Source organism: Pipistrellus hanaki (genome assembly GCF_964339955.1).
Source record: "Pipistrellus hanaki genome assembly, chromosome: 16".
Taxonomy (NCBI): Eukaryota; Metazoa; Chordata; class Mammalia; order Chiroptera; family Vespertilionidae; genus Pipistrellus; species Pipistrellus hanaki.
The window spans coordinates 19,052,190-19,079,620 of record NC_140518.1 but is presented as its reverse complement, the minus strand read 5'-3'; the positions used below and the strand labels follow the sequence as shown (position 1 = coordinate 19,079,620).

At 38.7% G+C, this 27,431-nt stretch overlaps 1 protein-coding gene across 1 annotated transcript in view; it reads right to left on the bottom strand.

Moving 5' to 3' along the window:
• Positions 1-27,431, bottom strand: part of NSF (N-ethylmaleimide sensitive factor, vesicle fusing ATPase) — a 110,707-nt gene continuing 83,276 nt past the window's right edge. The window contains exons 18-21 of the mRNA XM_084861720.1: positions 6,427-6,561; positions 5,251-5,364; positions 2,103-2,162; positions 1-1,647 (exon numbers count right to left, since the gene is read on the bottom strand). Coding sequence (XP_084717846.1) covers positions 2,103-2,162; positions 5,251-5,364; positions 6,427-6,561 — 309 coding nt within the window. The 3' untranslated portion in view covers positions 1-1,647. The remainder of the gene's footprint in view (positions 1,648-2,102; positions 2,163-5,250; positions 5,365-6,426; positions 6,562-27,431) is intronic.

The window sequence follows — 27,431 nt, the reverse complement described above, 5'->3', positions numbered from 1 at the left end:
TGTTTTCAAGTATATATACTCTTTATTGCATTCCTTCATTTGCATTAAACAATATAATATTTATATTTTTCAATATAGTTTTGGACAAAACACAAAGACATGAACCTCACTGAATAAGAGACATAATTTATAGTACAATGCATGTTGTCTTCGTGGGAAGAGAAAAGAGGCAAGAAAGATCTAAAGGGAACCCAGGGTACTGGCTACCAGGAATCACAGAATTTCACAATACAGTCCACTTTTTGAAAAGCCACAAAGCAGCTAGGAATGAAAAGCTGAAACAAAGTAGACATGACATACAAGGCTACCAAAAATATGCAGATAGTAAGATCTGGAGATAATCTGCCTTGTGCCATGGGGACAGCTGGCCGAGCTACACCCAAGCGCCATTGTGGCAGTGAGCTTCACGGGCAGCTGCAGATGGCTTCTGATTGCTTTCCTCACATTTTAAGCAGCAATGGGGAGAGTAGCATGCTCCATAGGTCTCACCACCAAACATGATGTCCTATTTAAATTCCTTCTAACTCAGTTATAAGACAAAGCCTTTGGAAGAAACGAGAAGAAGGTAGAGGAAATGTATTAAGTGTATTGGAATGGACGTTAAAGGACTGAGGGGAGAAACCTGTAAAGTGATATATATTTTTTTCTTCTGGAAAACAGTTTTCTATTTAGATGCTAGACAGTACAGACAATTAAAATAAAGGAAGGATACATTCTAAGTTAGTCATTAAGCTAAGGGAAAAAGAGAAGTGGTGATGCTAATAAGCCTTTAGTATTATACTAAGGAACTGAGTCATTTAGAGTTGGACCCTAATCAATGCAGAGAGGATTGTAAATTATTTTAATGCCTTTTCCCATACATCTTTCACAAGTTTTTAACAACACCTACCAGATGGTAATGATGGCCATATCTCTTACCACAGAGGAAATCAGTACCATTCAGGGGATGCCATAGCAAACACAGAAATACTGACTTTCTATTAAGAAAGGTCTCCTGATTGCAGCTTGGAAACATCTCTGAAAATGATTGAGAACAGTGTCTTAGTCCTGGGGATATAGCTCAGTGGTAGAGCATTTGACTGCAGGTCAAGAGAACAGCGTCTTAGAAATCCAAAGCCTGCCCCATTTCTTCAGGCAAAGGTAACAACCAGCGTTCTGGGAGAACGTCAACCTGTTCTGGGAGAACAGGGAAGGTGTATGACAGGCCCTGTGAGCCCTCCCTGCTCCGGGTTTACCTGTAGAAAGTCTTCCTAGTGATAGGCCAAGTGTTGTCCTGCAACATCATTACATTTATTGGGAGTTTTTGGGTGGAGGGGAGAGTATGGAGCTTAAAAGGAGTAGTGTTCACAAGTACAGTGTATCTCCCACACTTAAAGACTGAGGAAGAAGGAATCACCTTAGCTTGCAGGGAAGAGTAAGCACAGCATTCTAAAGCAAGTCTGTACCTTCCACAAAGGAGTGTACTATCTGGATAAGCACAAGGAGGGGACTTTTATTGCACTGATCATGCAGAGTGAGCACATGTTGAAGGCAGGGAACAATTCACTTCATTTAGGGTCTTGAGTAAATCCAGTGACGATCCCAGGCCATCTTTAGCTTGGTCACTATGTGTTGGCAAATAGTCCATTTTCAAAGTCAAGGGAGCGACTGAAAAAGAAATATCCCAAACACAAGAAACAGATGAGGGTCTGCAAAAAGGTCATCGCAAAATCACTAAGAGCTTCTTAAAAGCTTTGGTAAACTTTTCACAATGCACGTGCTATCAGATGAGTGTGTCACAAAGGGAAGTGGTCACAGCTCCATGCACTTATAAGCAGGTCCCAACAAATATGTATCATTGAGCTTTTCCTGCATTGTGACAAGGAGGTATGCAAAGCAGCACAGGGAAAGCAAACCAACAGTACAACAACCAATTTCCTTGCTTGGTCTCTCAGACCTACAGCACAGTGAAGAATTCTATAAATGGAAACAGTTGTCCAAGAAAGGTTGAGATTTGGAATTTACATAGTATGCACTGTTGAGCAAGCAACTTGTAGAACAGGCACTGGGATTTAAAAGAGTGGTAAGTCTGGTTGACAGTCTTAAGTGTTGTATATACATACTTACGCTCCTTCTTCTCTTAAGAGAGCCAAGAATTTTCTCACACGGTATTCAGGATCCATCTAAATACATCAGAAGAAATAAAGACGATGGGTTAATGGTGCCTTCTAATAACTATGCACTTACTTCATGCCAAGGAAATCCTGAGCTTCAGACTTCCATCATGCTCTGCTGAGTCACAGAAATGTGCTACCTGTTCTCTGACCAGCATTCTGACACACAGGAAGCAGATTGCGTCATTCAAGAGAAGTGAATGGGATTTCCTAGCTAGGGAATTACTCTATTCGAGGTTCCAAATGACCCAGCTAGTCATTCACAGACACCTCAGCTGCATGCTCCTTTGGGAGAGCTATGTGAGGAGATAGCATGCCCAAGAAGACTAGTGTGAGATCAGACAGTGGCCATTCATGGGGGCTTAAATGGCATCCAATTCTTAAGACTCATCTAAAGCATAAAAGTGAAATCAAACTTGAAGAAACCAACTGCTCTTGCAATTAATAATAATAAAAAAACTTATGCTAAAACTAAAAAAATAGAGTAGGATTGACTCCTCTAACTCAGGATAATCCAAGACTTCTGTGATGAGAATGGTGTCGTGAGTCTAAGAAAAGATGGAGGAGTTCTGGCTCAGGCTCTATGTTCAGGTCATTATAATTAACTATTAAGTTCCAGTTTATATTCACATTTAACTAATTTGTTTAACTATATTCAATTTTCATTGGTCCAGCAGAGAGATAAAAATATGCTCATTAAAAACATCTTTAATTCCTTGAGATGGATTTTTATTGTAAGAAACACACCTAACTTTTAAAAAATGTTCCAGGCAAGAGTCTGTTTCCCAAGAGGGAACTCTCTGCCCTCCAGGAATAGCTTTCAAATGCTCAGTGCAGCTGTGGGTAAATGTGCAATTGGATTCCCCCTCTACCTACCTTTCTTTCTTTTCTTTCTTTTTTTTTTTTTTTTTAAAAGATCTCCTCTATCCCAGAAGTATAGAAGTTTCAAATGTATCAAAGTTAAGAGGTCAGACTACAAAGGACTAAAAAAAAGTGTGAATAGCTAACAAAAGAAACATTTTTCTTCTTTGGGAATAGAATTACATATGAATCAATTGTCAACTTCTTTAAAAAAAATGGAACTGGCTGGAGCTCAGTTGTAGTCAGTACTTGCAGGTCTTTGCCCATTAAATATATTTAATATGTGTGAGCAACGACTTACTGACTTGCCTGTAGCTATGGAATTAAAAGTCAAGAGAAAGGGAGGAAAAAAGTAATCTAGATAAATGACTTTATTCCCTCAGGTGACATCCAGTCAGAGCAGATCCTCGGCACTCTGCAAGTTTTAACAGAATTGTGTATAGTGAACAGAGAGGCAACATGACTTATATTCTGCTAGACTACGTGCCTCTTCACTTAGGCTCAGTCTCTCTAAGGCAGATCTAAAGAGAATTCACTCAGCTGCACGAAATCCATTTGACACGAAGGGGTTCAAACTCAGAGGCCTATGAAATGTCAGCCGCTGAAGATGAGGCCTGAGTGCCCCACTCTCACTTTCTACCCCACATGCACAAGAGGCATTAACTTGATCACTGACCTGCAGGCATGAAAGCAAGAAGAAGGGGTAGGGGTTGGGGAGAAAAACCCACATAGTTTCTTCTATGCAATTATTGAAAAAAAGTGTGTTGAAACTAAAAAAATGAAGAGTTGATTATCTGACAGGTTTATCTTTTTCCAAGGAAAGAGCCAATACATCTGTATATGCACTTTTACCAGGAAAAATCCTAAGCAAAGTGATTAGTCTGTAACTTTAACTTACTGCTCAAAATGGGAAATAAATAAATCGGCTTAAAAGTAGTCTGGCTGACAGTTCGATAAATTAAACTTTAGGTTCCTGAAAACCACAATTTTATTTTAAAATAAATTTACCAGCAAAGATTAAAAAGCATTCAGTTCATCTTTCCAATCTGTTAGTGGTCCAAGAGCCTATTTCAGTTGTAACTGACACCACCTCCGCCACCCACTGCGCACACTGATCAGTGGCGGGGCTCAGCAGTAATGCGTGTGCTTAGAATGTAGCCTAGGACCTCAGTAAACTCAATGCAAGTTCACTGAGCACCCTACTATGTGTCTGGCTCTGCTCCAGGGGCTGGATTCAATAGTGAGTGACAGCCACCGTCCCTGAACTCACTCACAGAGCGTGGTTAGGATACATTTATTATCTAACTAGATAAGCATAAGACACAGGATGGGTACACAGAGGGGGAGAGTTCCAAAGAGAAAAGGTAAGTTGCCAGTAGACGCGAGAAAGGCCCAAAGAAGTTTCATCTTTGCCCAGGCAATAGCCTGGAGCTCTGTTTTCCTATGGGTAATTAACCATATAGTAGTCTGCATGACATTTCTAGGAGCCCAGGGCAGGGGAAAATATACAGAGCCCAAGTCTAGTCTGCACAACGGAATTACTTTGTCTCTTAAAATAGTCTCCCAGGCCCCTTTTGGTGTATGTGTGGTAGCTGCCTGATCTCTGATGGACAACATCATCCCCCTCCACCAACGGGCTGTGACCTTGGATAACTCACTGACAACCTGTGGGACATTTGGCACTGTCATCTCTAACATGAGCGGCAGCAGGACAATAACTCTAAAATGAGGGGGCAGCAGAACAATTGCTCTTTGAAGTTCTTTCTACTTCTACGGACTAGTGACTCCCACCCAAAGTTAAAACTTAAAATAGCCCTAGCTGGTTTGGCTCAGTGGATAGGGTATGGCCTGTGGACTGAAGGGCCCCAGGTTCGCTTCCAGTCAAGGTCACATGCCCAGATTGCGGGCTCCATCCCCAGTAGGGGGCGTGCAAAAGGCAGCCGATCATTCTTTCTCATCATTGATGTTTCTCTCTCTGTCCCTCTCCCTTGCTCTCTGAAATCAATAAAAATATTAAAAACATACAACTTAAAATAACTTTATAACCTTTTGTTCTATTTTTGAATTTTAAGAAGTGGGAAAGAAAAGTACCAATAAATTATTGTTTGATCTCAGGCTATTAATATCAACTTGAGTTAAAATAATATAAGGAAATTATAACAAATTAAAACTTGAGCAAACAGAAAGGCATATGAAGTTTCTATGTCTAAATCATATGGGGAAGGATATGACTTACCTGTAGGGACATCTCGATCAACATTAGCAGCTTCTTGATTCCTATCCAGACCTTTTTATCTTTTACTTGCTGTGCAATTATGGTACGTTCCTTATCTTTGAAGTTGCCCAAAAGCTATAAAAACATAAAAATAATGAAAACATTATTATAGTGAGTTGATAATACTAATTAATTCTCACATTTATGCTTAAAAGAACAATGATAAGGACCAATTGACTGGTTCAAGTTGACAGGATTCTCTCCTATTTAAAAAAAAAAAAAAAAAATCTAACCTGACCTGTCTAAATCCATTAGGCATAACAATGAAATTGAAAATTGGTACCCTAAATCCTGTTTTCCTATATGCCTCTATTATAATTTAGAGGTATATTTGCTGGGGGGGAAATAGTTCCACCATTAAGAAATATCAGTTAAAATTTTTAACATTCCTTTCTAGAAACAAATCTATGTGTCAAAGCAGACTAAATTTAATTCTCTTACCCAACTCTGGCACAAAAGCTGCTCAAGCCGATAACCTGGAGACATTTATCATATAAATAATTTCTATTTTGTTGGGAGTATGCCCCAATTTTATGGGTCTTGAGGATTTTAAGGAGACTTCACACTTGAACAAGTTATAGATCATATTTCCTAACAGATCTCATCAAGTTACTTATACACATTGATATTAATAAAAAGTTAATAAAGGATTTATTTTTTTAAATTAAAAACTTTGTCATCCTCAAAACATTTTTACATTATGAGCTTGATCATAAAACAGTTCCTTTTGCTTCTGTAACTTTCATGAAGTTCCTAAGATTTTAATAATTGTTCTAATTTATTAAATAAATACAAGTAAATGGACTGAAAGCTACTATGACTAACTGAATTTTTTCCATTGATTACCTTCCCTGCCCTCACCCACGTTTCTGGTCCTTGTAATCTATGTGCATCACTCATGCTGACCACAGAGTCACTCCTTCCTGGCAGTTTGTGTTCTGCTCTCACCGAGAAGAGGGAAATTCACCCTAATTTATATTCATCTCTCATCCCCCTAAGTCATGAAAACAACTTAAGGTATAGCCCAGGTCCCAGTTAAGGTATAACTCCAGGTGCAAAGTCTGGCACCCCTTAGTATTATTTCCAGCCCCAACTCCTTTCTTATAAACAGTGAGCAATCCATTGACTCATTTTCACCTCCAAAGCTTCCAACAGCTGCTCTCCTGTGGCAATGTTGGGCACGTGGATGGTGGTGCTGAAAGCGGTTAGCATTTCCATCTCCTGGAGGACATCTTTGCGGCTAGTGGTCCCAATAATAAGAAGCTTGCGGCCCTGACCACAGAGAGAAAACATGTTAAAATGCACAGGATAAAACTGATTTGAAAACTAGAGTAAGCCTAAACAGTACTCAATTCTTTAATCGCAGAAATGCAAATGATTAGGCAATAAAAAAAAAAATCAGAATTTTCCTCTTGAAATTAAAAAAGAATAACAACATGATTCAGAAAGAGCAACACTTTCTTCAGGACAGGATTCAGAAAGGCAACAACTCTTTCTCCTCATTCACATCAATAAAATAGTGGCTTAGTAAATCAGTGGGACATACAAGCCAAGACACTTCATTCCATGTTTGTAATTCATTTTTCACAGCCAACATGGTATATGTATAGTGGGAACTGGAAAAAAATGAATGAATGAATGGAAAGTCTGTATCATCCACTTGTGACACTGTAATGAATAATTTGTATATTTCTCTATGATTAGTATAAATAATAAGTTTATTCTTATATTTTAAGAATTTTGTTTTTAGCTTTAAACATTCTTTACTGACTTACTACAATATTATGGAAGATAGTTATTTAATATTAATTTTGCATTTCCCCCCATATCCTTTCTCATCCTTCTAATATAGTTATTTCACAATCTTTGGTTAAATCTATATTCAATATTTATTATGATTATATAAATGCGACTTACAGCTAAGCCATATTAATTTCCTTTCTTGATCAACATTTTGTTTTTAGTGGAGTTAATAATTGCCATTTTCCCGCTCTGCTTTAGTTTACCAGGTACTTATCACAAGTTCATCTCCAAACAAACACAACCATGAATATTCTTTTCACTATATCCAAACATGTTAGGAAATTCTGAAGTTGTTTTTTAAAGACATTTTCCTCCTAAAGTCCCCTGTTCCCAGAGCTCAGTCTGAACGGACTGCTCTCTAGGCCTGCTCCGCAGCCGCAGTTCTAGAACTCTCCCGCCCCCCCCGCTCTGTTATAGCCCCTGTTTCCTAGCCTTCCCTTTCCTTCATTTATTCTCTCTTCCCTGTGGTGCATGTACTTCAAAGCTTCCTAAGAGGCTTTAATATATGAGAGGTAAAAATTTAAACATTTCCTTGAATGTCTGGAAATGCCTTTATATTGTGCACACTACTCATAATTGATAGTTTGGCTAGGTATAGAGAACAAGGTTGGAAATCATTTTCCCCTCAGAATTTTGAAGGCACTCTCTTATCTTTTAATTTTCAGTACTATTGGCTGGAAGACTGATGCCATTCTGATTTTCTGACTCTTTGTTTCTAACTTGTATTTTAAAATTACATCTTAAAAATATAATTTTAAAGGAATCTTTTCTTTATCCCTATGTAATTTCAAAATTATATACCCTGAGATCAAGTTTTTTTTTTTTTACTCATTTTACTGGGATTAGATGGATCCTTTCTAAACTGGAAATAATCATTCAGTCCTAGGAAATTTCTTTAGGGTTTCCTTCTGCTCGTTTTCTTTCCTTTGTGCTCCCCCCAAACCCTGCCCCAAAACTTCTATTAGTTGGATACTGGTCTACTAATACTAACCTTTTTCTTTTATATTTTTTGCTCTTGGTTTTTATTTCTTTCTCTAATATTTTCTAGGTTAGCATCAACTTTATATCCCAACCTTAACATTAATCTCTTTCTATAATATTATTTTTTTATTTCTAAGAGCTCTTTCTTGAATCTTTTTTTTTTATTGTATCCTATTATATTTCATGAATACAATACTTAATTTTATATTTCTGTGAATTCTACAGATTTTTAAAAATGTTTTCTTCTTTGTCTCTGTTTTCTCTGAACTTGTTTTTTCCTATTTGCTCATTGGAGGCTTTTCTCAAGAGTGTGGTCATTATTTGATGACTAATCACAATTAAGAGTTAAATTAATATCTGGGAGCACTTCACTACACAGTGAGGATGATTAGATAAGACGTGACTGATGATTAGAAGTCCCTCAAAAGTCAGGATGTATAAATTTTTCCCCAGAGAAGACTCTTCTAATCTCCTTCCTGAGGGCTTTGAAACCCAGTTTCCAGCCTATGGAAGCAGACGGGGAAAGGAGCCTGAGTATCTTGCTGTTCAATATGGAGACCTTCATTTACTCCTGTTTGCAGTATGGCACCTCTTTAGAGCAAGCTCTCATTTAATGTTCATTATAATCCTGAGAACTAAACATTAGCATTATCTCTATTTTGAAATAAATAATTTGTTCAAGGTCAAAAAACTAAAAGAAAATGAAGTCAGGAATGAAAGCCAGCTCCAGAATCCAAAATTGAATGCTGCCTTTCTTCATGAAGAACAACCCATTAAAAAACACACACTTAGAAAATATAAGAGGAATACATTTTTAACGTATGTCACTGTATTTATATACACTCATTGCACAGACAAGCCTTTAACACAATTATTTTATTTTATTTTTTTTAATATATTTTATTGATTTTTTACAGAGAGGAAGAGAGAGGGATAGAGAGTTAGAAACATGGATGAGAGAGAATCATCGATCAGTTGCCTCTTGCACACCCCCTACTGGGGATGTGCCCGCAACCAAGGTACATGCCCTTGACTGGAATCGAACCTGGGACCTTTCAGTCCGCAGGTCGATGCTCTCTATCCACTGAGCCAAACCGGTTTCGGCTCTTTAACACAATTATTAAACCTATTCACAGATCTTAGAAATCCAGAGTTTTAAAATAAATATGCAAATAATTATGTGGAAATTAAAATAAATATAGGAAAAGATTTTAAGAAGTTGAAGAACAGATGCAAAAACAATTTCAATAAAGCATGCTACTGTCAATAAGCCATGCTAGCCTGTCTGAGTCTTATTCACTGTTTTTATTCATCTATTGTCCTAAAAATAGATAATGCATCACCATAAACAAAGGCATGTCAAAGAAACAAAACAGAGCCCTTATGTGATTAGCACAACAGATGACTGTGCAAAGACTATGGGATAGACGTATTACTGTGATGTATACAGATGGAAAGATAATCATTATTAGTGAAGAAATCAAGTAGCTACAAATCAAACACATTTATCAACAGAGCTTTACCAAGCTCCTAGGTGAATATGGAACAGACCTTGTATCTATGGATAGATACAAGGGATCATTACAATACAATATGGAAAGGTAGAGATGTTGTCACAGTCTGTCATGTGGAGGAAAGAAACATGAACCAGACAAACATCTACTGTAACAGAAAAGTGGTGCCATTTACATGACGTTGCAGGTATTTTCCAACACTGAATTCTAGCGGTAAACTTAGGAACATCTTCCTGAAGGCTAAGCGATGTCAAAGGCCACACAGGCTGGAACATCCTTACTACACTTAAAGAGTAAGTGGTTCTTCTCTTTTTCTCCCTTAGTTTTTTAATGTTCCATAGCCCATAATTCAAACCCCCTCACCTTGTTCCTCTCTCACAGAGAACAATGCTGGCCCCAAAAGATGGCACTGAGGGAGAAGCTTCTTACTCATTCCAGAAAGTGGGGACTGCCATTTTCCCAGTGAACCTTTCTCTTAGGCTCACAGTGACTACTGAGTCTCATAGAAACTCAGTGTTGAAAGACTGGGAAATGTAGAGCAACTTATAATAGAGATGCTAATTTATGTTTTGCTTTTCTTCTTGTTTAACAAGACTGCAAACACTGAACAGAGGTCACGACCCAGGCAAGTTCAGGCCTTGACTTGTAAAGCATCATCTTTACAAAAACACCAAAAAACACACACACACCACATTACGAAATAATTAAATTGTTCTGGGTCATTTTGTATATTAATTAGTGGAGTAATGCTCATGAGGAGGCTTTATCACGAAAAAGCAGTTCTGAATGTATTAATATAATAAATCACATTGGAGAACGTTTTGGAGAAAAAGCTGACAGCAGCATGAAATAGGAAGACCAGCTTTAAAAATAAAGGTAGAGCTCAACCCAAGAGGGTAAATCGAACTTGTTAATATGTGGCTACTAGTCTCAAGCCCAAAGCACGGAAACATGCTTCTTGATGGAAAGAAAAAAACAACAACCATTTCCAGCATACTCTTTGCTGAGATTTGTTATTACTGTTGCAATAAAGAAAAGGCCTAAATAAAATAACTATCTGCCAATCGGATTACGATAAACATTGTTCCAAGGTTAAGTAAGTATTAGTTAACTAATTCTTAGTGCCATAAGAAGCAACTCAGGTGAAAACATTACCATGAAAAAGGCAGGGCTCAGTCAGGTGTTGATCCTTCAAAAAACACTTCTTTACAAGATGAAGAATGAGCCAAGTACTAAGCAGTATCTAAGCCTTTTGCCAAACAAAGGCCTAACCAGATAATCCACACCCTTTCATAGGTCCTGCCCATTGATTGGCCCCAATAAACTGATTTGTAACAAAAGTTCATATGGAAGAAAGCTTTTTTTCTTCTTAAATAAAAATGCCACCAATATAATACTGCAGTGAAATGGAAGGGCTGATTTTAACCTGTGAACAAAAGTAAAGTCAGTTATGCAGTAAAGAAAGGCCATTCTTCCCATATCATTCAATGCTGAGCAAGTGTAATACACCCTGGGTAAGAAGAATTAACTGTGAACAATTGGAGACTCTGAAATGGATTAAGAAGTTTAAAAGTGCAATTCTAAACTGCTGTGTGCTGGGGGGCCTAAAATTTTATTTTCTGATTGTTAGAAGTTGAGGTTTTTGTAAACACGAATGTAACACTTCAGGATATTAAGAATTTATAAACCCAGTAACCAAAAGATACAATAAATGAGTTGATCAGACCATTAACAATAATTTTTTCCATTCAGGTAGTTATGAAATTATGAGATTTGGTTTGTGCGTTCAAAGTGATTATAATTTAGCTGGAAAGAGCAAAGAAATATTCAGGGACCGCTACCAAGTAACACATCAGTAAATACAAACTAATAATGGCAGAGGGGACACAGCACACGGGGACAGTTTCTTTGGGGTGGGGTCATCTAGGAAGATTCCTGTAGCACCGTGGAGACAGGACAAAGGAGGTCCCTAATGCCATTAAATCGTGTAAGGGTGGTGGGGGCAGCTGACCCAGGTGCGAAGGGCTGGTAAGGAGGTCTCATTGGAGAGATGGGAAGTGGGCAGCCAATAAGAGGAAGACTCAGAATGCCACACTAAGGAAGGAGATTGGGTATAAAAAGCAACAGGAAACTAATGAAGGTTCTCAGGGAGGAAGAACTGTGATGAAGAGAAAGATGATCCTCGTGGCCAATGAGAAAGCTGCTGTACGAATCACATGCCAGTTCTAAGAGCAGGCATGCCGGGAGGGAGATATATGGTGGCATCCTCTTTAATGGAAGCCCAGGGCTGGCAGAAAGCAAGGAGGAGAGGCAAGGACAGTCTCCGTTGTTGACAGCTGTGTGACCCTGGCTAGATTATTTAACTTCTTAGGACCTGTCTCCTCTCCAACCATAAAAATGGGATTAAAAACCATACCTACCTGTCAGAGTAGAGGAAGAATGAAAGGAAGTGAGAACTCAAATGGTTTAGAGGGGAACCTGAAAAATCGTCCTCTGACTGTTCCCAAACTTCTCTCATGATGAGAATCACCTGGTGGAGTTGTTAAAACACAGATTCCTGAATCCCAACTAAGAAGTGCTAAGCTGGAATTTAAGTATACAATTTTACCTCTATGTTCCCAAAAATTCCAGTTTAGCACTTCTTAGTTGGGATTCAGGAATCTGTACTTTAACAACTCCACCAGGTGATTCTCATCATGAGAGAAGTTTGGGAAACACTGACCTAGGAAGGACGTCAGGAATCTATAGCAGGTGGGGTGGGTGAGCAGGGGACACCTGAAAATTCCTTTTTCCAACAACACAGGGCACCAGCAGCAAAAGGTTCTCCAAAAGGACCAAGATTCTCTGTGTTAGGGGAAGATGAGAGCACCAATCTTCAGCTTAACTAGGGTTACGGTGAGGCCCAGACGAGGCCTGAAGCTAAAGATCAAACACGCCCTCAGAAGAGTTGGGGCAGCTGTGAGAGTGAGGGAGCAATCAGTTCAGGGCAGAGGGTGTGAAAACACTTTCCTGGTAAGAGGTGCTTTAGTTCATCACTTATCCTAGCTTCATTCTTGAAATGGAAATAATTTCTTATATTTTACTTAGTTTGTATTATTCAATACAAACATATTTTTGAAAAATTCTACCTAACATAGTGCTTGTACGACTTTATTGCAGCATTTATTTGCAAGTCTGAATCTTGTTTCTAGCCTGTCAACTCCAGGAGGAGCCATGTTTTATTTTACTTTATTTTTTATTTCTTTATTGATTAATGTATCACATATTTGTCTTCATTTCCCCCATTCCCATCCAAAACCCCTCCCCACACATCCCCCATCTCCCTGTTGTCTGTGGCTCATATGCATGCACACAATTCTTTTGTTTGATATCTCTCCTTATCCCCACCCTCCCCTATCTTCCCTCTGAGGTCCGACAGTCTGATCGATGCTTCCCTGTCTCCAGGTCTGTTCTTGTTCAACAGTCTATGTTGTTCATCATTTCCCCTAGTTGAGTGAGCTCATGTGATACTAGAAATACATTTATAAGAAACGAAACTCCCTAGGGGGAGGAGCCATGTTTTATTCACCTATGTTCTCCTGGTAGTTCTTAGCCCAGCAAGCCTAGCACAGAAGACTTCTATGCTCCATCTGCCTAGAATGCTCTTCCCTTATATATCCACATGGTTCTCTCCCTCAAAGTCAAGGCGCTGCTTGAATGTCACCTTTCCCACAAGGCCTACACAAAATCACCCCCTACACTCCTTTTAAAATTGCAATCCCCACTTCCTCTCTTCCTTTTTCCTGATGTTCCCCCATAGCATGAACCACCTTTTAACATACTAAATACTTTACTCATTTACTGCCTTTATTTATTGTATTTATTGCTGGTCTTCCTTCAGAAGGACGGGCTTCTATTTGGTTTTACTGATGTATTCAGGGCTAGCCTTTTTTTTTTTTTTTAATAATCTTTTTAAATATATATATTTTATTGATTTTTTACAGAGGAAAGGAGAGAGATAGAGAGTTAGAAACATCGATGAGAGAGATTCATCCATCAGCTGCCTCTTGCACACCCCCTACTGAGGATGTGGCCGCAACCAAGGTACATGCCCTTGACCAGAATCGAACCTGCGACCTTTCAGGTCGCAGGCCGACGCTCTATCCACTGAGCCAAACCGGTTTCAATTCAGGGCTAGTTTTGTACACAGAAGTTAATAAATTTGTATTGAATGAATGAATGAATGATGATCTCAGTGTAGCTTTCTAGCAGATCATTTTTTGTTATGTTCTCTCTTATGGTTCTGGAAAAATGCACATTATATCAAGTATTCAATAGGAAAATATATTCTGAGCCGTAAGGGTTGAATGCTATAATAACAAGTTTTAAAGAAAATAATCTGCCTGGTCGGTTTGGCTCAGTGGGACTGAAGGATACCAGGTTTGATTCCAGTCAAGGGCACATGCCCGGGTTGTGGGCTCAATCACCGTAGGGAGTGTGCAGGAGGCAGCCAATCAATGATTCTCTCTCATCATTGATGTTTCTATCTCTCTCTCCCTCTTCCTTCCTCTCTGAAATCAATACAAATATATATTTTAAAAATAAAGAAAATAATCTAAAATGAATGGCATGTATGATTCATTTATAATATAAGTAGATACAAAGGCTATCATAGCTCTTTCTTTTAGCTAATTTTTAAAAAATATATTTCTTTATTGATTTCAGAGAAGAAGGGAGAAGTAGAGAGAGATAGAAACACCAATGATGAGAGAGAATCATTGATCGGCTGGCTCCTGCACACCCCATACTGGGGATCAAGCCCGCAACCTAGGCATTATCCTTGGCCGGAATCAAACCTGGGACCCTTCAGTCCATAGGCTGACACTCTATCCACCTAGCCAAGCCAGCTAGGCCATCTTTTAGTAAAAGGCGAAAGATTTATGTGATCTGAAGAGAAACCAGAGCATAATCTTTTAGCTAATTAATTGGTCAATCCATGATCAAACTATTAGATAATACAGACTTCTCTAGCAGAGAAAAGATGAAATTCATTAGAAGCCATTAATTTAAGCTAGTGAGATAACAAGTATTAGTAAACATCTATTGCAGCTCTTGCTTCCCCCAAGCCAATGGGAAAAATTGACTACCAATAAAAACATCCAGGAATCTGGACGGTGAAAGGAGAGGAATGGGCCTCTGCATATCCTGCATGCATTTCTGATTTCTCATGCTCAAATGTCTGCAACTTCTTCTATTTTTTTTTTTTTTTGGGGGGGGGCATGGTGGTAGTTAAATGTTTATGTTGAATACCAAAGGAAGGATGTTTCAAATAAATCATGCTACAACTAGGCAGACAACTACAGTTAAACTCTCCATTAGATTTTACCCTGAAGCAAATTCTTAGTCTACTGTTTTTTTGTAACTATTGCAAGTAGGGCCGAGGACAATAAGGAGGGGAATTCATGATACAGATTGGATATGAAATGAGAAACTTCACTCCAAATAATTACTATAGGTGAACAGCCCACTTTGTAATATTAAAGAATATTTTAGTACCAGTTTGTGAAAAAAGACACAGAGTCATCAGATTTTACCCTTGGAGATTACCTAGGCCTTGCCTTCTCCCTCTTCTGGTTATTTTGTAGCCGAGAAACCTGGAGTAAGAGGTGAAGGGATCTGTCTAAAGCTTTTATATCCAGGAGGGAGCTGAAACTGAGCTCAGGCCTCATTGATATCCACTATGCTTTGCTGTCCACTGTTCTTATTTGTGTAATTTTAAACTCATATCAGCAATAGCTGATCCTTAATTATGAGTTAGTTAGATTAGATATATTATCTAGATATTATGACCTCTGAGTTTTTAGGAGAAAAGGTTAAATAAAGAAAATTAAATTATACTCTTAGTATTCTTGTACAAAAGGAATAGATGTGTTCTCTCATTATAAACTTAACTAAAATGACCACTGATTAATCCAAACTCCTTGATCTTTGCACCCACAGTAGATTTTTCCTACTTCTCTCAGCTTTTTAAAAAAATATCTTTTATTGATTTTTTTACAGAGAGGAAGAGAGAGGGATAGAGACCGGTTTCGGCTTCTCTCAGCTTTTAGCTGCATACACCCTAAAATGACCCCTGTGCTCTAACAGGCCAATTTTCTTTTTCTTTTATTTAATTTATATCTCTGTGATTTAAAAAATTTATTTATTTATTTATTTTGAGAGAGAGAGAGAGGATGGGAGAGAAAGAAACATCAATGTGCAAATGAAACTTCGACTGGCTGCCTCGTGTACACCCCCTACCCAGTCATGTGCCTGACTGGGATTTGAACCTGCAGAGGACAATGCCTAACCAACTGAACATGGGACAGGGCTACCTCTGTGATTTTTATCCATAAGATTCCTCTGTATTAAAATGCTTTCCAGCCGAAATCGGTTTGGCTCAGTGAACAGAGTGTCAGCCTGCAGACTGGAAGGTCCCAGGTTTGATTCCGGTCATGGGCATGTACCTTGGTTGTGGGCACATCCCTATTAGGGAGTGTGCAAGAGGCAGCTGATCGATGATTCTCTCCCATCGATGTTTCTAACTCTTTATCCCTCTCTCTTCCTCTCTGTAAAAAATCAATAAAATATATTAAAAAAAAATAAAATAAAATGCTTTCCAGAGTTTTCTTACATTTTGCAATTCTCTCTCATGTTTAAAATATTTCAGAACTTGCCCTCATTTAACCCCACACAACCCAGTTTACTTCTTTAGGCCCCGCCTTTCAGAACATGGATTCAACATGCCCAGTAACAATACCTCACTTATCTGGAGACCAATTTGCTGGACAATATCAACTATCCTGAACACACTTGTCCTGAAAACAGCACAAGCCCTCTAACTTCTAGGACGGAAAACAAAACACAAGTGACTTTATTCACAGGTAGTACCAACTTATTATCAGTTCAGTAGGCACAGTTGCAAGGGCCCATAAAACTTTGAGAGACCCACAAAAGTATTCTTTCTTTTAAAATCAGAAGAAAAAGACTTTCAGGTTGAAGAAAATGTTTTAAATACCAACAGTTAAAAAGTAAAATAATTTATTTTTATTTTTATTATTATTATTATTGTTGTTGTTGTTATTATTTTTACTGAAGGAAGGTACCTACAGAAAGCATAACATGGCCCTGCTTACCGGAAAGCCCCCCCCCGCCCCCCAGCTTTCACCATAGCCTACTTACTCTTACTTTACAAACAACTCGTGAGGCCGAGTGGTTGCCTATCTAATTCACAGATGACCAGAAGCAGCAAATTAGAAGAGGGGGACCTGTCAGAGGCAGGAACTGATACAACTCAATTGGATTCTGCAAGTAACAACTGTAGCAAAACCATTAAAAACAAAATTCAAAAACAAAACAAGGCAAAAACAGAGCACATTGGGCCTACTTAATGACTACTGTGGCAATCTTATACATTCTTACAGTTCTTGCTGTTACTCATAGTATTACTGACCCATGTGACTATGGTATGCAATGATGATCCTCATTCATTAACATAGTGTTTATAATACTTTGCTTTAGACACCAAGATATTTATAGCAATTTTTTTTCTTTAAAAAAAGGCTAAAGTGGTAGTGAATACACAATACACTATATTGATGATTTAGTATAGAATAGTACACCTAAAATGTATAACTTTATTAACCAATATCACCCCAATAAATTCAATAAAAAATAAAATAAAATAAGGCTAAAGTATAACACTTGATATTTAAAGAGGTTAAGATTCAGTTACTTGGAGAAAATGAAGCCTTGGATTTCTTATGAATTTCTATTCTTGCCTCCAGTGAAACTGAGTATGCCATATGAAGTCTAAGGTAAGTAACTGTACATGACACATATCCTTAAGTTCCCAAGAACCAGTCAGTAATATAAGTAACAAGTCTGCTGATTCTGGCACAGCACATCCTTCGCCATCCCTCCCCACTGCTGCAGAGCAGAGATTCTCCTTAGCATGGCATAGTGGCCCTGAGAAATATCTAGGCCAACATCAAGAACTAGTATTTGTGAAATGTTTGTAGATTTTTCTCAGGTAAAATGGACCATGCTTGCCTTTATATTTATATTTTATAAGAGTATATGTCCCAAACACTGAATGGATTGTGCTAATTTACTTGATGTCTTTCTGACACTTGAATTTAACGGGGCATCCTATATTCATATCTACTAAGTCTGGCAACCCTACACTGGGCAGATTCAGCCCACACCAGAGTAGACAGCTTGGTGAGCAGGATGTGGGTTGCATGTTTACCCCATCCTGCCACTTGACCTGGTGCACAAACTCACAACTGAACATGTGGTCCTGGATTATGAGCTCTTTGAGGGCAGGTAAATGTCTTGATTATCTTTGTATTTCTGCAGTGTGGAACAAATGCATATCCTAGTAAAAGCATATATTCCGTAAAATAGTATTTCAGACTTGCCTATCAAAAGAAATACTTTGGGATGGAAAATTTCCAATATTCCTTCCATGAAACTTAATATAACTGTTACCATCTATCTTAGTCAGTCACACAGCATTCAACTGTCATGAGTTCAGACTAGAAGCACAGCACTGAGCTGAATGCCATGCGTCTCCAAGGACAACTGTGAGAGCCATTAAGCACTTTCATACTTGACTCTCGGGACCACAGGGTGTCTTACAGGCCAGACCTTAAATTAAATCAGTCTTAAAAAAAGAAATAAGGTTAAAAGATATTATATATAAACAAGTATAGAGACAAAGATAGAGTTACTTAACTCTGTTAGTCACACAGAATATTAGTTGGAATGAAAGAATTTTGACAGTTATGCTAAGTTAAAAATGAAAATAATAATATATATTGTTTTTTATTTTTTATAGTTATAAAATAATAAATTCTTATTGTAGAAAATTTATAAAATACAGGAAATAAAGTAGAAAAAAGTCACCTACAATTCTACCATCTAAGTCTTGGCAGTTGTCTTTAAGATGGAGAAATACTACAACTGCCTTTTATTTTTATTCTTGAAAAAATTTCTTTTGTATATGTTTTAAAATAAACATCATCTTACAAAATGATAGATGTATTAAACTATTGAGAAGATGAATTCAAATATTTTTTACTAATAGGGTATGTGGTCAGCAAGTTTGGAGGCCATTAATATAAAAGCAATCACAATAGACAATTATGGAATACTTGCTTTTCTTTTTATAACTGAAATCTTTTTTTTTTCTTTATAACTGAAATCACACTATAAGAACAACTGAGGATTAAGTGCAAGGTGATTTGATAGTTATGCAAGCATTTGCTGACACAGGCTGAGCTTACATAGATAATAGGTCACTAGGTGGATGGCCAGAGCTTTTCATCTGACCACTGTCACTTGGTATTTCTCCCTATCCTCCCTTCCCATCACTGCCCCTCTTCTTCCAGAAACTTGCCCCTTCTTCTGCTTGCTCCTGGGCTGGCTAAGGCAGGGTCTGAAGGAGCAAGATGGCTGGCAGCTAGAGGAAAAAAGAGCTTCTATGCTCTTTCTTGCTGACATTTTTAGGACTGGCTTCTTTAGCAGTAGCCCATGGAGATGAGCTCCTTTGATGGGGTTGGCTACTTTGTTGGTTTTACTAGTAGATACTTTTTGTGTGTGTGAGGAAAGACAGAGTTTTCTTTGAAGTGAATAAACTAATAACAGAGTTGTGCGTTGCCATTTACAAAGAACTATAATAAACATTTATTTTATTTAATTCTCCCAACTTAAATATTACTATTGTTTCTACTTTACAAATGACAAAAGTGAGGCTCAGAAATTAAGAAACTGGATTCGAATTCAAGTCTTTGCATTCTAATTCCTGTGCCATTTATACTGCCAATGCCAGTTCTATGTGTAGTTAAGAACCACCATCTTCAGAATATCCATCAACAAATATAATCTACATAGCCCAAATAGGTTGAGAGAGGGAGGGAGGAAGGAAGGGAGGAAAAAGAGGGAGAGAAGAAGGGAGGGAGGGAGGGAAGGAAAGAGGGAGGGAGGGAGGGAGGGCGATAGATTCCATTTCCCAATGTGAGGGGGACATAGATGAAGTGGTTCTAGACCAAGTAGTGACTTAAAGAGATCAAGGCCTGATTCCATCTTTATTCAATAACTATCAGGAATATTGATGGATTATTCTGGACCTTCATAAGGTTCCTGTTATTGGTTCTTCTTAGCCAATAGCTATCATGCCATGTAGGAAAAACCCCTAGGGAATCTCCAAAGATCTGTGTACTTGAGGACAGGAGGGTAGGAAAGAAGCTGTGAAATGCTCTTCTGTTCCACTTTGGGTTAGAAGAAAGGGGGAAGTTATAAGTTACAGGTGGTTGCAGGGATAAAGCAAGTAGGTGGGCCAGTCCCTGGAGGTAAGGACAGTGCAATGGTCAGCGTTCTTAGAAATCTCACAATGAGGGCCAGCCCTCTTCTTACTCTAATGAGCTCTGAAATTTGTCTCTGCTTCATTTTTTCTTTTATAACTGGGATCCAAAATCCCCAGGTCAGAATATTTGTCTTCTGAATTTCAGCAATGAGGGATGGAGAAGCAGCAATAATAGAGGAAGAAATAGAATCTTATATGTCACCCACTGGGCCCCAGCAATGAGAATATTCAAATCAAGCAAGGCAAACATCCATTCCTTTTTCAAAGATAAGACTAAACCAGTTGTTTATAAGTAGCATTTTCTATGGACAATGGCATACTCTTACTTTTCAGCAACTTTATTCCTTATGTCTGTGTTATAGCATTTCACTCTATAACATCTCACTCCACAATGGGGTAGGTGGGGCAGGAGAATTATCTCCAGGTTATAGATGAAGAAATGGACACAAAGGTCAAAAGTAGCCAGAAGATTACTGAACTAAGACTCAAACTCAGGTTTTCTGACTCCAACTCCAATATAAAGAGTAAGTTCTTCAGAGCTAGTACTCATAACTAGATTCATGGCCCCATGGAATACTATTATCAACACTTTTCTAACACTAATGTCATGTCATAGTAATAAATGTACGGCAATCGGGCTAAAGACATTCTGAGAGCATATTCTGTCTCAGAATCATTAACATTTAATCATTTCTCTGATGATTAAAATTTAGGTATTTAATTCTGAATTACCTAAAATTGACATATCCTATATAATAAAGAGGGAACATGCTAATTGACACTCATGCTGTTGCAAAGATGGCAGCACCCATAGCTGATGAGGAGGTAATATGATAACTGACTGCCCACCCTCAACCAATAAGGAGGGAATTTGCTAATTGATTGCCCCACCCTCAAAGATGGCGGCACCCGCAGCCATAAGATAGTGGTGCCCAGTCCCCTCAACCCTGCCAGGGCAGCAGGAAGGCCTGGCCACTCTGTGCGCCTGCCTCCAGAGTCCCAGGGCTTGCCTGAGGCTCAGGTAACCAGGGCCAGCAGAGGCTTGTGGTGCCAGCAGTGGCAGCAGCAGAGGTGTGATGGGGTGTTGCTTTCCCCTGATCGCTGGGTCGCCTCCTGCTCCTGAGGGCTCCCGGACTGTAAGAGAGGTTAGGCCGGGCTGAGAGACCCCACTCCAGTGCATGAATTTTCATGCACTGGGCCTCTAGTATGTCTTATAATTTTCTTGTATTCATGAATAACTATTATAGATATGCTCTACCAACAAAACCCTATTTTAAAAATGTGGTTTTTGTTTGGCAAGTATCTGTAGCCATGTTTTATAAAGACATTCACCAAATTTCTTTTACTGTTTTTTAATGTATTTGAATTTATTCTACATATATAGTCATGTGTCACTTAACGATGGGGATATGTTCTGAGAAAAGTATCATTAGGCAATTTTGTCACTGCTTGAACATCGCAGAATATACTCACACAAACCTTGGTGGTAAAGCCTACAATTATAATTATATGTGTTATATATAATAGTAGCATGGTAAGTATGTTTCTACCAGCATCACTACAAATATATAAGTAATGTGCTGTGATAGTGTGTGATGGCTAAAATGTAACTAGGCAACAGGAATTTTTCAGCTCCATTACAGTCTTACTAGAAGCCCAGTGCATGAAATTCGTGCATGGGGGATGTATCCCTCAGCCCAGCCTGCACCCTCTCCAATTTGGGACCCCTTGAGGGATTTCTGACTGTCCTTTCACAATCCAGGACTGCTGGCTCCCAACTGCTTGCCTGCTTGCCTTTCTGATCGCCCCCAACCACTTCTGTCTGCCAGCCTGATCACTCCCTAACCACTCCCTTGCCAGTCTGATTGATGCCTAACTGCTTCCATGCCTGCCTTATTGCCCCTAACTGTCCTCTCCTACAGGCCTGGTCACCCTTAACTGCCCTCCCCTTCAGATCTGGCCCCCTCAACTGCCCTCCCCTGAAGGGCTGGTCCTCCCAACTGCTCTCCCCTGCAGGCCTGGGTCCCCCCCAACTGCCCTTTCCTGCAGGCCTGGTCGTCTCCAACTTCCCTCCTCTGCCAGGCTGGTCACCCTAACAGCCCTCTCCTGCAGGCTTGATTGCCCCCAACTGCCCTCCCTTGCAGGCCTGGTCCCTCCCAACTGTCCTCCTCTGCTGGCCTGAATGCCCACAACTGCCCTCCCTTGCAGGCCTGGACCCTCCCAACTGCCTTCCCCTGCTGGCCATTTTGTGTCCACATGGGGGCAGCCATCTTTGACCACATAGGGGCAGCCATCTTGTATGTTGGAGTAATGGTCAATTTGCATAGCACTCTTTTATTAGATAGGATGGGACCACTGTGGTATATGTGGTCCATTATAGACCAAAAAGTTGTTATGCAGTGCATGACTATATATTATATATAAGTTCAATTTATAGAGAACTTTGTAAGACAATCTACTACTAAGCAAAGTAATTTATTAAGAATTACTAGTATATAAAATATAGCAGCCATGTCATGCCATTTACTTAGTAAATGGAAAAATCAGGCCACTAAATTGTCAAGCATCCTCCATGTTTTTTTCTTCTTCTTCTTTTTTCCCCCCCAATAAAGAAGTCCAATGTAAAAGTCACCACTACATCAGTGATTGCAATTAATGTGTCTGGCAAAATAACTAAACCTCTTTCCTAAAGTGGTTATATATCTTCTTGAGTCATATTGTAGTCATTAGCCAGAGTTAATTTTGAACAGATAGATGGGGAGATACTCATGTTTAGGCCTGCACAATTTGGAGTCTCTTCCATTTTGCTAAAGCAACCCTAAGCTTGAAGAGTTGCTTAATATTACCAAGACTTCCTAATAACATCTCTGAAGTAAGAGGGTACGAAGATGTCATAAGGGTTACATAAAAAGCAATCCTGTCTACAGACCAGTCATGTTAAATGAAAGCCATGGAGAAACAAGTACGTTTGCCCGAGTTCCCACTAGGGTTTACTAGCAGTTTCTTTTGGTTCACACATTATGCCGGTCCTAGCTCTAAACTTTACTTCTTTCTTATTAAGTAATATTCCTAGGTGCCAGAGCAGCAAGGAAATTATTTTTTTAAAGAACAACTTTAGCTAAAATTCTGTTAGGTCCGAGTTCTTCAATAATAGTGCTACGAATTTAGAGTGATCTTTTTTTGTAAAAGTTTACATTTTCCTAAGAGTTATCCAACTGGTATGCCTATGAGTTACAGATGGACTAAGACAGTGGTCAGCAAACTCATTAGTCAACAGAGCAGCAAACCGCAGCTCACGAGCTACATGTGGCTCGCGAGCCGCAGTTTGCCTACCACTGGACTACGCTATCAATTCTCATCTGCAGTTGGGAAGGCTGGAGTAGCTGCATCTCTGGCCAGTGAGTGGCCTCATACCTTTACCCAGGCACACTATCAAAGGTTATCATTTTCTGTACGCTGTGATCTGAAAAAGGTAGGAAAGCACTGAACAGAACAAGGAGTGGCTCTCTATAAATCACAAGGCTATTCTGGTATATATGGTGGTCTTCCAACTTGATTTCTGCAAGTGTCAAGTAAACCTAGTGTTAAAGCAGTCAAGTCAATGGGCTTACCTACTCTCAGACTTGTTGAGGAAACTGGGAAATCATATCACTTTACAGCCTGAGGAGTTCCTTTTCAGGCACTTTGTTCTGTCTCTCTCCCACCCACACTCAAAAAAGAAGGCACCAGAAGCAATCTGTGAGGAAAACAATAATGTCGCTGGGGCTGCAGGTTGCGGGAGGGTTTACCTGGCCTTCCCGCTTCACGCCTGCAGCTTCCTTGACATTAAGACTAAAGCTTTCATCCTCCTGATTGTGAAAAGCACATTCCCCTCAACTTCCATAAATCTGTGAAACTTGAAAAGAGCCCCAATGTCATGGAGTAAAAGAGCTGGCTTTAGGACTCTCCATGGAGGAGGGGTGTCTTCAAGCCTCTCACTGTTAAGCCGGACATTTCCTAACACTGGACAAATTGTACGTCCAGCTCAGGGAGGGTGAACTGCAGTGGTCTTTTACCCTCCAAGCCAATTGTTAGCTTTTCACAGGAATCAGCAGGGAAGCACATGTGAAACCTCTGTGGTGACGGTGAGCACCCCCATGCCTTGTGTGACTCTGCATGTAGATGAAGCAGGCTGGGAGCTTTCTTAGCTGCTGCTGCTGAGTTCTCAGAGCAGCCCTTTTCTCTGGCGTGGCTCCCTGCTGGGACAGCCCTTTTCAATTTTTCTATCCCCCCTCGATCTCTTCTCCTGCAGAACACAGGGAAACTTGATAGAAATAAAGACCTAGGGAACATGTTTTATTTTCTCCTGTTCAATCCATTTTAGAAAAGCTTTTAATTGGTTTTAAAAAGATGCTAAACAAAATGTGATGATGTTTTTCAGTCTTCATGAACTATGGATACCACTTTTTATACTTTCAAAGGGCTAATAAATCAATCATGAAATTAACTCTCCAGCTAAATTTAAAGCACATCCACTGAATACCAGATCATTAAAAATCTATGCATTTACTTAGAAAAATTTTAAAAGAAAATTATCCTGGTAACTGAAATCTGACTTGAATTTTTAGTCCTACACTGAAAATCCAAGACCAAAGCAATCACAAAGGGAAAAAAGAAAGGCTTGTGAATCAGTTTTAATAAGCCAATTTACAAGGAGGCAGGGGAATGGGGGAGGGGGAGAAGTAGAAAAGAGAATATCTTGAAACATAACAACATAGTGCCCCTGAAGGGATTCTTTTATTTGAGCATGTGCAAACATGCACACAATCTTTCTGTGTGAAAGCAGGAATTATAGCAAATGCAAAGTTAGGGATTCTGTGGCTGATATGATTATACTATTGTATACATATACAGTTGTTTTTTTTAATAGAAAAATGCTCACAACCTTTCTGTTTTCTTGACAGTATTAAAATAATAGCTTTCTACCAGTCTATGCATTTCTACAAAATTCAAATTTATATACTTTAATATTTAACTAAAAAACATAAAAAAGCTAAATGCTTCTACTCTAGAATGACAAATATTCTTGAAATTGGATCAGCTTGAAAATTTTCTATTTTCCTGAGAGAATACAAACTCATTTTAAAAAGCAAGGTGGTACAGAGAAAGCACATTTTCATTTTGTTAAATATGCGCCAATAAGAAATATTTCAAACATTAATTTCTTCTGCCACTGATTCACTTATACAGGAGGGTCATCTAGCAGTCCAGGTCTGAGCCACCGAATTCTGATTAATGACAGGCTGGTATTCTCTTAAATAAGATTCCCTGCATTTCCAATCACTAATGCGACCAGATCTATCTTTTATTTCTATGTATTCCTATGCCCTTTTCATTCCTAAGAGAAATACATTCCATATCCCTTTTTAATGATCCAGTCCCTGTTTCTAGGATTTCTCCAAGATGGCCCGGGTGTGCTGGGTGCTCACTCCTTACTTCTAGCTCTTTATGTAATCCTCCTTTCATCACTTAAGTGGTTTCTGAAACCACTTTCTTTTTTCGGTGACATTTTATTGAGATATATTTTACATAAAACACAATTTACTGATTTAAAGTGTACAATTCAATGGTTTCTAGTATACCCAGAGATATGTGAAATCATCACCACAATCAATTTTAGAACATTTTCATCACATAAAAAGAAAGCCTATACCAATTAGCAGTCACTTCGCATTCTCCCTATCCACCCCTCCCAGGCCTAGAAAAAACCACTCACAAATCTCCTTTCTTCCCCTATGGATTTGCCAATTCTGGACATTTCATATAAATAGAATAATACAATATGCGGTCTTTTGTGACTGGCTTCTTAGACTTAGCATAATGTTTTCAAGGCTCAGCCCTGTTGTGACATGTATCAGGACTCATTTCTCTGTATTGATGAATAACAGTCCATTGTATGTACCACATTTTATTGTTCGGTGAACATTTGGGTTGTTTCCACTTTTTGGCTGTTATGAATAATGCTGCTATGAATATTTTGTACAAGCTTTGGGTAGGCATATATTTTCATTTCTTTGGAGTATACACTTAGAAGTAGAATTGCTGGGTCATATGGTAACTATGTTTAACCTCCTGAGGAACTGCTAGACAGTTTCCAAAGGCCACATGATTTTATATTCCCACCAGCAGTGTACAGGTTTCAAATTCTTCTATATGCACTTGTTATTACCTGACTTATTTGCATTTTCCTGATGGCTAATGATGCTGAATATCTTTGCATGTACTTATTGGACATTTGAACCTTACTTATTTTTTATTTTTATTTTTAAAATATATTTTATTGATTTCTTTCAGAGCGGAAGGGAGAGGGATCGAGAGCCAGAAACATTGATGAGAGAGAGACATCGACCAGCTTCCTCCAGCACCCCCCTAACTGGGTACATGCAACCAAGGTACATGCCCTTGACCAGAATCGAACCCGGGACCTTTCAGTCCACAGGCAGATGCTCTACCCACTGAGCCAAACCGGTTTCGGCATGAACCTTACTTATTTTTTAATCTTTTAACTTAAATCATGCCTTGCTAAATATAAACTATTGCAACAGTAAAATAATCCCACCAATATGAGGGTACACTAAAAAAAAATTTTTTTTTAAGAGTATAAGATAATGTTTTTTTCATCACAAAACTTACAATTATTTTTACAAAATAGAAGCAGTTATTCCTGAGTGTTTAAAATGTTGCAGGTGCCCAGCCAGAGTGGCTCAGTTGGTTGAACATCATCCTGTGCATGGAAAAGATGCTAGTTCGATTCCTGATTAGGGCACATTCTTGGGTTGTGGGTTCGATCCCCAGTTGCAGTATGTATGGAAGGTAACCAGTCAATGGTTCTCTTTCTCCTCTCTCTCTCTCTCTCTCTCTCTCTCTCTCGCTCTCGCTCTCGCTCTCGCTCTCGCTCTCTCCTCTTTTCTCCCACTTCCCCTCTCCCTTTCTCTCTCTCCCCCTTCCTCCCTCTAAGCATGTCTTTGGGTGAGGATTAAAAAAAAAGTTGCAGGTCATTTGTTAGTATGTCCTGTTTATTTTTATTAGTATCCGTTTTGGATTAGCTAATTCTCAACTAGGTTTATAGTATTTAACAATGCAAAGAATGGGCGGTTTGAAAAATACCATTGAAAAATTCTTCTTCTCGCTCCCAAATGATTTTTACCATACATTCATTTTAGATAAAAAATTAAATATTACAAGAAATAAATTTAAATGCCTGGGAAAATTCTCCCAATCTCATAATTTTTAAAATGCTGATTTCATAAAAAGGATTTTTTGATATATGATGTATTTATATACTGAGGTTATTTCTTTTCATTCTAGCAACTTTGAATATATTTATATATTTACTGAAGAAATCAGAGAAGGAAAAAATATTCTTACTTCTCTAACTTCAGCCTAAGTCTAAGTAAAACTCTAATTACTGGGAATAA